General features: G+C 53.1%; 4 protein-coding genes across 6 annotated transcripts; all 4 read right to left on the bottom strand.

The window, feature by feature from the left end:
- ABB37_04066 (hypothetical protein) lies at positions 1-1,571 on the bottom strand (the record flags this gene model as incomplete). Its single annotated transcript, XM_015801609.1, has 1 exon — positions 1-1,571. A coding segment is annotated over exon 1 (1,442 nt), but the record flags the coding sequence as incomplete, so codon positions are not given.
- Positions 1,572-3,150: 1,579 nt separating this feature from the next.
- On the bottom strand, positions 3,151-4,257 carry ABB37_04067 (putative small G-protein; the record flags this gene model as incomplete). Its single annotated transcript, XM_015801610.1, has 1 exon — positions 3,151-4,257. The coding sequence occupies exon 1, from the start codon at positions 4,093-4,095 to the stop codon at positions 3,151-3,153; it is 945 nt and encodes a 314-aa protein (XP_015660230.1). The 5' UTR covers positions 4,096-4,257.
- A 485-nt stretch (positions 4,258-4,742) lies between these two features.
- On the bottom strand, positions 4,743-6,762 carry ABB37_04068 (putative chaperone protein DNAj). The gene has a single exon (XM_015801611.1). It carries the CDS (start codon positions 6,372-6,374, stop codon positions 5,349-5,351), a length of 1,026 nt encoding a protein of 341 aa, XP_015660231.1. The 5' UTR covers positions 6,375-6,762; the 3' UTR covers positions 4,743-5,348.
- Positions 6,763-8,782: 2,020 nt separating this feature from the next.
- On the bottom strand, positions 8,783-10,666 carry ABB37_04069 (glucose transporter lmgt3; the record flags this gene model as incomplete). Of its 3 annotated transcripts, none has more annotated exons than XM_015801614.1 (1): positions 8,783-10,666. In XM_015801614.1, exon 1 carries the CDS (start codon positions 10,490-10,492, stop codon positions 8,783-8,785), a length of 1,710 nt encoding a protein of 569 aa, XP_015660234.1. In that variant the 5' UTR covers positions 10,493-10,666. The 3 variants fall into 3 exon arrangements, with proteins under 3 accessions (XP_015660234.1, XP_015660233.1, XP_015660232.1); XM_015801613.1 differs by having other exon boundaries at positions 8,783-10,653; XM_015801612.1 differs by having other exon boundaries at positions 8,783-10,637.
- Positions 10,667-10,739: the final 73 nt, after the last annotated feature.

The raw sequence follows: 10,739 nt of genomic DNA on the forward strand, positions 1-10,739 counted from the left end.
TGACGGGCACTGACTACGCCCCGGGGCGTGTGCGGTGTCCCTGCGCCGCCATGAGAAGAAGGCCCAGCGGTAAAAGAAGAGGAAGAGGAGGAAGAGGAACGACCAGAGCCGTTCGACTCGCCGCTGCTGCCGCTGCCTAGAAAAAGCTTCATGGCTTCCGCTTCCGTCAGCGGACGCAGGGAGGCTCCGTTGGAGTGCGAGTCTAAAAGCGGAGGCGGGTCGCCCAACACCACCGATGACGACGACGTGCCGCGGTGCTCCATACGAAGGGCAGTCGTACCGTCGACTCCCGGTGGCAGCTGAAGAGCTGCGGGTGGGTGGCCACCGGGCTGGTTAAAGCCACTGTGGGTACTTAACTGACGAGGATCTCCAGTGGATTGCTTCACGGAAACATCGTCCGCGCTTGTTGTCTGTTGCTCACCCGCCCCGGCGCCCCCTGTTGGCGCTAGTGTTGGTGTGGGATTTGGCTGCGGTGCAGCGTTGTCGATCGAGACGGACTGTTGCCGCGCCAAAAGCTGAAACAGACGCACAACGCGCACCTCCTCCGTCGCGATGCGCAGCAATGTGCTCGCCACGTGAAGTGCGCGGATGACACCCATAATGCCCGCCCCTGAGAGTGCGCTCAGCACCGCCGTCATGGGCTGCACGGAGAACTCCTCGGAGGCCTGCCGACCCTCCAGCATGCGATGGACCACACTGGTGGTGGCCCGCCGGACACGACCACGCCACGCCTGCACCTCCGCCAACGGCACGTTCGCGGTAATCGCTGCGCTTGTCGCGTCCGAGAAGTTGAGGGCGTAGAGGACGCAGCAGGTCGGCGGCACGTGCAGTGTCTCCTGCTTCGCGTACTCCCACGAAGCGCGCTGGCGCGGATCGATCATGAAGATGGTGAGGTGAGCACCGGCATACACATCCAGTAAGCGGGTGTCTGCCGCCATCCGCAGTGCCTCCTGCAGCTGCGCTGATGGGATGTGGTGTGCCGCCTTCGCCGTCGCGTTGGGCGACGACGATGACGCCGACCGCTGCCGGCCCTCCTCCACTACCTCCCAAATATCGACTTTGGTGCCCTCGTGCGGGGCGCAGTGCTCGCCTTGCAGCCGCATCGTGGAGGCGATCAACTCGGTGGAAGGCGTGTAGGAGAGGGGCAGGGGGTGCCCGGTCAGACGAGCCAGCAGGGTGCTTTTGCCCGTGCCTTTGGTGCCGCGGAGAAGCACCTTCATGTTGTACCGCGTCCCTTTTTTCATCTCCTCCCGCACCTGAGGAGACAGGGGCCACACACCGCTGCCGATGTACTGGGCCGAGCCACCGCTGCAGCTGCTGCTGCGTACCGCCGAAGACGACACAGCGGGGGACGAAAAGAGGCCACCACCTCCGCTCGAGGAAGAGGACGCCGAGGCAGCGGAGGGGCCCCACAACGATTGGACATAGCCCATAAACGACATGGCAGAAAGAAAAAAAAAAGGTGAAGTGACAGAAAGGCGCTTTTAGCAGCGCACTGGGGTCTCGTTTTCAGTGAGCCCACTCTGCCTCTCGCTTCCTCTCGCTCTCTCCCTCAGCGTTTCTGACAGAGCTTGTTATGAATAGGAGGTGGTGAACAAGAGGCGTAGGAGAGAAAGACAACAAAGCAGTTTCCAAGTGAGCAGCAGGAGAGAGAGTGAGAAGAAGAAAGGCATCCAAACGCCCTGGTGTATTCGGAGCAAGTGCGCAACACAAGTTCTGTTGGAACTTCGTTCTTTTCTCATGGAGGTTCGCACAATGTTCTGCCGCCGGCGACAAAGCGGCAAAACTCAGCGAGAACATTCAACGGGCTCTGGCACCGCTTCGCTCACTGTGTAGAACGTGCCGCTGATGAGAGTAAGGAAATTATCTCTTTCTTGGTGTGTATGGGTGTGTTTGTGTGCACAGAACGTGTACGAGTTGCAAAGATGCAGTGGGTATTGATGGATATGCAAACAACAAAGAAAATACAAGTAGACGCAAAAAAAAAACCCACGGTTAAGAATAACAGCTCGCAGTCGAAAATGGACACACGAACACCCACACACACACACATCTCGCGTTCGCCATTTTAGAAAAAAAAAGGAGAACTTCTCGCAATCAGAAGGAGGGTCGTGAAATTACAGACGTACGAACGCAGCAAACCCAATAAAAAGGGGGTGGAAATGTTACAACCTAATTTCCATAAAACGGAAATGCCGAGAGGTAAACAACACAAAATGGAAAAAACAGGAAATCCTTGTCGACGAGAAAAACGTGAAAACGAACGAAAATGTGAGCTGCGTAAAAGACACGTTTTTAAGTTTTGAACCAAAAAGTTACATTTTATTGTTAATAGCGTTTTCTATTTTTCTTTTTTAGAATAAAGGCGTCACTAGCTGCGCTACAGCGCAGAAAACAAGAAGCAGCAACGAAAGGAGGAAACAAAAAAAGTCGAACCTGTAAAGCAGTGATTCTCTTTTCACTTACTTTTGCGGATATGTGTTTTTTTTTTCTTTTGGGGGAACGACCTCTTCGTTTTAATTCGGCTTTTTTTTTTTGCGTATCCCTTTCCTTTTGACACTTCAGCGGCAAGCACAACAGAGGGGGGGAAAAACGACTAGCAAACGCCTCAGACGCGTCGCTGAGTGGTGAAGTAACTTTTGATAATGTGGCGAAACTGAGTATTGATGTTATTGTTTTCCTTTTTGGAGAGAAAGAACAGTTTGCTTTGGCTCTCACGGCTCCGAATGCACACCACAACGCAATGAGTGTCGCATCGAGGGAGAGCCAAGAAAAGAACAGCAAACTCGCGGACTCAATGACGCTTCAGTGTTTTGTGGGTCCAAAAGGACGAGAAGTTGTGAATCGGTGCACCAAGAGGGAAAGAAAACTGGGGGGATGCAGCGCCGGAGAGCATTTCTTACAAATGACGCTGAAAGAAAAAGACAAAAGACGTGCTTGACTGTTGGGTGGGACAAAAGCAAAAATTGATATCAAAACGGGGAAGGCGTGTTAGAAACAGTCCACTTGAGAACCAGAAGCGCGACAGGAAAACGGTTCGAAACGGATAGCGGCGAAGTAGGCAGCGTTACGAACATGAAACAGCAGCCCATTCAGTATTAACATGTTTTTTATTCATCAAAACACCGTGTCTGCGAACGCGGTTTTGCGTCAATACAGGGAGCACCTGAACTTTTTCTTGTGGTGGTGCTCGCGCGCTTCTGGTTCTTTCAGGGTTACCTTATTCTTTGGTGGGGGAGAAGATTTACTTTTTCCGCCGCTCGATTGCGATTTGACGCCAGCAGCGGTGGGTGCCGTCGCGCCCTTGCCAGCCCTTCCTGCAGCGGCAGGTATGAACGGATCGGCAACGGGGGACGCGCTAGGTGCCTCTGCACCGGCGTCCGTCGAGGCCCCTGCCAAAGGAGGGGAAGGCGCGCCGCCGGCACCTGGCGCGGCCGACGATTTCCCTAACCTTTCGGTGCCCGCCGTTGGCTCCCCTTCGACGCCACCACTTGACTGTCGGCGCTCACCCTCTACGCGGGAACCACCGTCTTCGGTCTTTCTTTCTCCGTTTGCTGCCGCCGCCGCAGCTGCTGCGCCCTCCATGCATTGCTGCGCCGTAAACTCGAACAGCTGTGTCACGTTAAAGTCGTCCTTTGTGGAGACGCGAAAAAGCGGCACCTCCAGCTGGCTAGCGAGCTGCTCGGCCTCCTCGTTTGTAATGACCGCCTCATGGGAAAGGTCAAACTTTGTCTGGCACAGCACCATCGTGATGGGGCCGCAGACCGACTCCACTCGCTGCTTCCACCCCGCAATGTTCATGAAGCTATCGCGATCTACCGTGCTGAAGGTCAGTACGGCGGCACCGGCGCCGCGGTAGTAGGCCTGTGTAAGCGCATTAAACACCTCTTGCCCCGCCGTGTCCCACAACATTAGCTTCACGGTGGTGTCCGAAGAACGTATGTAGACATCCTTCTCCATAAACTCTGCGCCGATCGTTTTGCGGTACTGCGCAATGAAGTCGCCCTTCACAAAACGGCGCAGCATACATGTTTTGCCAACGTTGCCGTCTCCTACCACAATTACTTTAATGCTCTCATCGGTGTTGTCCAACATCTTCACGCGCTCACATACGAAGATGAAGGGAAGTTTGATGCGAAAAAAACAAAGGGTCCAGACGGCGATATATATATACCAAAATATCTCAAATGGGAGAGAGCTTACAACTTATGGGGGGGGGGGCAAATTTTTTCGCGTGACCTTCCTTTCTACTGCATCTTTGGGGTCATCGTTGGAGTGGTGGTTTTTTTATTGTGCGTGCAATTTTTGCAGGTAGAAACGTATTCGTTCACCCACCCACCCCCATAACAGTGAACGAAGGGAAACCACAACGCATGAGATGAAGACGCAAGTGAATACAAGGAGGTGGCAGTTGAAATTTCAAAAAGAGAGTAGAGTGTACAAATTGCATGAGGGAATAAAACGCTATTCTTTTCATGTTGTGGTTTGCCGGCGTGAGAGACCGTCCCATCATGAAAAAAACTTTCACTGCAATTCGCTTTCCGCTCGTGCGAAGCAGTTTCCCACTTTAACGGATAAGCTTCGCCTCCAACGCAACCAGTACTTGTGCCTTTAAATTTTCATATCCTCAGTGGGCCGTTCGAAGCGATGGAAAATGGAAAAATGACGAGCTTGCCTTCTGTTGCTGGTCGGAAAAGTGTCGTACCTTTTTCTTGTCTTCCTTGCGTGTTGTTGCGGCGGTTGTGGTGGCTGAACGTTTGCTTGCGTATTCGCGAGCATGTCGTTGTCGCTTCATCAGCGATGGGCGGCGCACACTTTTCGATGCATGTACGTGAAGCGAGCGAACAACGAAGGCAACAGCGACGTTTCTTACAACAAACGTGCCCGAAAGAGGGAAAGGGGAAAAATAATAATACTAAACGATCCACACGGTGAAAAGGGGTAAAACGAGAGTTATATATGATGAAGAAAAGAGAACGTGCCACTGGCGCGGCAAACAAAGACCTGGACACAGAAACACATCAAAAACGCATGGGTTGACCATTTGGTGCTGCGTCGCAATGGTGGCCGTGTTCTTGCACACACAAGCACAACAACACAAGAAAAAATGGGGAGCTGTCATGCGAGAAGGTAAAAAGGGAGAAAAAAGAGAATGCAAAGTGGTCCACAGCCTTTTGAGCACAAATGGTAAAGCAAGGACAGTGCGGTTTAGATGTGTATGACCTGTTCAAGAGTACGGCCCACGACGAGCATTCCTTCTCAGCCTTTTCTGAAGAAAAAAAAAGGGTCATGATGAAGAGCAGCCTTATCTTTTTCCTGTTGATCAGCAGTGGAAAGAGGACACCCAGTTAGAAGGTGCACTTCTCCACCAGTCGCTTCGTGTCCTCGGTGAGGGAATCCGGCATATCCACCTCGATCGTCACGTACAGGTCGCCGCGACGGCCTGTCTTGCGGTCCGGCATGCCTGACCCACTCACCCGCAGCTTCCGGCCGTTCCTGCTCACACCCGTCAGAGGAAGAGAGATGGACTGGCCATCCACGCCCTTCACCGTCACCGTGCTACCCAGCAGCGCCTGCTTCAGGTTGATGTGCAGGGTCGTGTAGAGGTCCGCGTTGCGGCGCTCAAAGCGGGGGTGTGGCCGCTCGTCGAGTATGAACACCATGTCCGCCAGCACATTCGGCGGGTAGCCCTCGACACGGCCGCCCTCCCGCTCAAACCGAATCTTCGTGCCCTTCTTGTACCCCGGCAGCACCTTCACCTCAAACGTCTTCTTCTCCGTGCCGGACGGCATGTTGCGTGACACGTTAAACTTCTTGGTGCAGCCCGTGTAAATCTCCTCGAGGGTGCAGGCGAAGGTGTACTCCATCGGCGGCACATCGTAGGCCGGCGACGCCTGCGGCGTGCCGAAGCCGGAGGCGAACCCGTCGGGCCCGCCGTAGCCGCGGAAGACGCGATGCAGACCCGGGCCACCCCCGCCGAAGGCCTCACCGCCCGCAAACGGGTCCGACGAACCGAAGAACTGATTAAAGATGTTGAAGGCGTCGGCGTTGGAGAAGTGGTAGGAGGCGCCGTGCATCCCGCCCGGCATCCCGCCTCCGAAGTTCATGCCCGCGCCTCCGGCACCGGCGCCATCTTCGGGGACGCCACCCTTTAGGCCCTCCTCGCCGTACACATCGTAGATTTTCTTTTTCTTCTCGTCGATCAGCACATCGTAGGCCTCGCTCACTTCCTTAAACTTGCGCTCCGCCTCTTCGCGGTTGTCTGTGTTTTTGTCCGGGTGATACTTGAGGGCAAGTTGGTGGTAGGCCTTTTTAATCTCGTTCGGCTTCGCGTTGCGGCTGACGCCAAGAACCTTGTAGTAATCGACGCCCATCTTGACTCACCCGTAAAGTGCGACTTCCGCGAGGTATGACTTCTTTCCCTCAATATACAGGTGCCAACGACCTGACGGAAAGGGAAAAAAAAACAGGAAACCGTAATAATATTTAATAGTAACAATAATGTAACAGATGTAACTCAACGGCCCGATCTGCCAGTGTTGCTTGTTCCTCTCGTGTTAAACAGTGAATGAGTCTCGAAGCCACGAGAATATATAAGAGCGGGTAAGATATAAAAAGTGCTAGTCTTCTAAAGAACCTGTCACACGCCGAAAAGTGTGACAAAACCAAAAGCCTTTTTGAGCCTTCGATCCCTTTTCGTAGTATTATTCGTTAACTCCGTGTAGTTGTGCGTTGTTGTTGTTCGTTGATTGTGAGAGATTCTATTTAAAAACAGCGATAATTATTGTAATAATCCCGAGAAGTATCCAAGACAGTGTGACACAAGAAGAGAGAATTAAAAGCGTAGATGAAAAAAGAATAGTTGGGGAGCCACAAGAAGAGAAACGGGAGGACCGCCGAAACAGGTCATGCGTTGGTGTAGATGCAGCTGCACGAGAGGAGGTAGTCAGGGCTACATGTCGCAGGCGCACCCATCACGCGGCTTTACAGGAACACCACAACAAAAACAGAAAGCGGCGAAAGCGGACTTCACGAGGGGACCCCCCCCCTTTACAGTGCAACGCGACTTCGCTCGTCTGAGACGCACGGCAGCCGTTGCGGCATTCGTGATCGCCGCAGCCTGTCGAAGAAATGATTCACCTCGCCGCCTCAGATCCTACAACTCTTTCGTTGGTATTGCTCTTTTTCTTTTTTTTTTAACCACAATGCAAGTCTCTATTCTGCTGTCGTAATGATGCGCTCGAATCCTAACGAAAAGACAGTACACTTTACCACAAAAAACAAAGGAAGAAAAGACTTTAAGACAAGACGCGTCGGCTGTGTTCAACGGAGAAAAAAAGGGAGGAGGGGGAGGGGGTAATGAGGTTCTTATCGAAAACCGGTGAAGACAACGTCTTCGTATTGGTACGCTACCAGTTTAGATCAGGAATCACCCCCTTATGCCTGCACACGCTTACCTTAGACAGAAAAAAAAAAGAAGATAGGAAAAATAATACGACACTCTCGGGCAGTGTTTAACAGAAAGAAAAAACTCTTTAGAAATGTTTTGAGATCCTTTGCGAAGGGTACTCGTACAGCCTGCTCCTTCACAACCTTTGACATGAATGCTAAAGGAAGCGGGAAAGAAAACACAGATGTGCCATTTTCACTGAAGTTCAAGACGAGACAGACACAACTACTTCCACCCTATCGATCAATTCTCCAGGTAAAAGTCGTGGAGCACTTCAAATGCGAAGAACGACCAAGAAACCAGTTTGTTCCATGTTTATCCTTCTTTGATCGCACGGTACTCTCCAACACTTTTACTGTACACGCAAAGGACGAAAAGACAAGAAAAACCAGCAGAGCGATTTGCTTTCAAGGCAGTGACGCCAGACAACAAAGGCTCCACGGCACGGGCGATGGAAGACATGAAGAAAGGCATATACATCTTTGATTATATAAATAAACACTTACATTCTTTTAACTTCTTAAGTTTCATCCGACAAATAATAATAAAAAATGGAAAAGTAGAATTCGAAAAGGAGAGGAGAAAAACAATACCACACAAAGTAAGGTGATAACGAAATAAAAACGTCTTGATTGTTTAGAAGAGAAAGTTCAGCACTTTAACAAACGCTGTGAACCGCTACAAGGAGTCGACTGAACACAAACCCGGAAATGCAGCTGTAAGCCAGGAGGGAGCGACAATGAAAGCAAAGGAATATATCTTTGATGTCACAAGCGCTCTGTCAGGCACAGAAGTTTCCCGCTTCCGTCCAGCCACTCTTAGAGTGGCCATAATGCTTACTTTTGGGTGTGATGGGGTGCGCACGAGGAGCTGGTGGGGCTCAGAACCGTTGCGGAACGTAAAGGTATCGGGACAATCACAAGTGCGGCGGTGGTGAAAGAAAAAAGAAAGACGAGCCGTGCACATCCGTGCAGTTTCGTCCATCCAATACGCGCACACGCACCCACACATGCTTCACAGCCTCAACGGCGGAGTAGCGCCCCTCCCCCCCCCCCCTACTCAAACTCAACGCGAAAGAAAGCAAGAGGGCAACCATCCAGCTGCTCGGCGCCGCCACCACGAACTTTTGATTTTTGATGTAAAAGCTTTTAAAATGAAATACAAAACAGTCACTTACTGCTACTGGAATGTTAATGGTGCGTACCTGAGAAATGTGAAGTATAATAAAAGAAAGCGGCTTCAGAAAGTAACAGTACAAAAGCGGACGGGAAACACTAAAAGCATTATCGCGGCCGCAGTGCCGACATCCCATCACATGCCGTTCCTCCGCAGTTACTGAGCGAGCTCCGCCTCACCACGGCGCTGATCCGGAGACATGTCCTTCTTGCCGTCCTTCGCCTCGTCCCACGGGTGCAGGAAGAAGACCTGGACGATGAAGCAGATGATGCCGAGACCGCCGAAGAAGATGAACGCGATAGCCTGGCCCTTGTCCTGGTTGCCGGACTTGCCGCCGGAAATGCGCTCCGTCGCAATCGGGTAGCACACATTGATGATCAGGTTGAAGATGAACTGCATCACCTGCGTGAACGACGCACCGCGCGGGCGGAATGACGGCGGGAACATATCCTGCGTCAGCACGTAGTAGCACGGACCGACACACACCTCGAAACCGAGAATGAACAGGATGATTCCAGTGATGGCAACGCCGTCCTTCGCGTCCCTCGACGACACACCAGGGTACACCGGAATACCGCACATGAACATGCACATGCACGACGTGAAGATGGAGCCGAACAGGAACAGCTGGCGCATCGTGAACACGTACGACAGCGGAATCGAAATGATCGTCGTCACGAAGTTCCACACCATCACGTAGAAGTTGCCGACAAGCGGGGCAAGGCCAAGGCTGCCCATAATCGTCGGCGCGTAGTTCATCACGGCGTTGATACCGGTCAGCTGCAGCGTGCCGGCCATCACAGTGCCCATCACCAGACGCGGGATCATCTCCACGTAGCCGTACTCGTTGGCGTCGAGCTCAATCGCGTTCTTGTCGTCGCCACCGTCGAACTTGGCGCGGGAGTCGTTCACGATGACACCGAGGCCGATCATGACGATGCTGAACATGGTGGAGACCGCGCACAGACCCTGCATGCGCGCCATCGTCTTCTGGTCGCGGTCGTGGTCAAAGTAGATACTCTGGCCGAGGGCAAGACCCATCATGGAAGCCATGAAGATACCGAACGTCGTGAACACCTGGAACAGGCAGCCGATGGTGCGCTTCCACCGCGGGTGGGCGTTCTGGTCGGTGTACATGGGGCACGCAACACCGACAACACCCAGAAACAGACCGATGACGAAGCGTCCGACAATCAGCACCCAGAACTCGTCCTCGGCGCACGACACGTGGTACATCACGGAGCTCACAATACCCACGATACCTACGAGGAGGAACGAGATCTTTGCGCCGATGGCAGTGGCCAGCGGACCAGCGAAGACGGAGCCGATCAGGCAACCCGCAATCATCGCGCCGGCAAAGATACCGTTGTCAGACGACGAGTAGCCGGAGGGGTTCTGGCACTCACCAGCGCTGTACGACCACGCGCACCGGCTACTGTCACCGTTGCAATTCACAATCGCATCGTTGTCGCTCGTACCGCCGTTGTCCTCATTGGGGTACAGCTTGCTGCACGTGCCATCCACCCATCCGCAGTACCCGGCGGCGGTGCCTGAGGGGGGGAACCACTTGCAGTTCGCGTTCGGCACCGTCGAGCACCCGGACTCGAAGCGGTAGTTGGCGCAGTTCGTGCTGTACCCGTACAGGGTAGAGTACACGCCGACGAAGCCGATGCTGTAGCCGTTCAGGGTGCCGCCGATCGCCTGCACAACGCACACGCGAAGGTTGCCCGCAGACAACATCGACGCATCGTCCTCGACGGGGTTCTCCTGCGGTTTCTTGTCAACGTCGTCCTGCGCAACCTCCTTCTCCCTCTCGGACATCGAGTCCGAGCGGGGCTCGTTGGATGCGGCCTGCTGAGCGCTCATGATGACTGGCGGATTCGCTCAATGACGTTCAGGAAAATGGAACAGAAACGCGTGAAAACGAAAGGGGTGTTTTGAAGAAGAGACAGTCGCTTCGTGTCGGTTTTGCTCTGTCTTCTAGTACTTTGATAGCTGGAGAGATTGCGGCTTAGTTACGGTTTTACTGTGCGGGGGTTCGGTAGAGTGGCACCAAGACGGCAGAAAGGCGAAGATTGAACGAGGTGAAAGAAAAGAGGAGTAGTGAAACGGA

The sequence above is a fragment of the Leptomonas pyrrhocoris genome, assembly GCF_001293395.1.
Source record: "Leptomonas pyrrhocoris isolate H10 chromosome Unknown, whole genome shotgun sequence".
NCBI classification, from domain to species: domain Eukaryota; phylum Euglenozoa; class Kinetoplastea; order Trypanosomatida; family Trypanosomatidae; genus Leptomonas; species Leptomonas pyrrhocoris.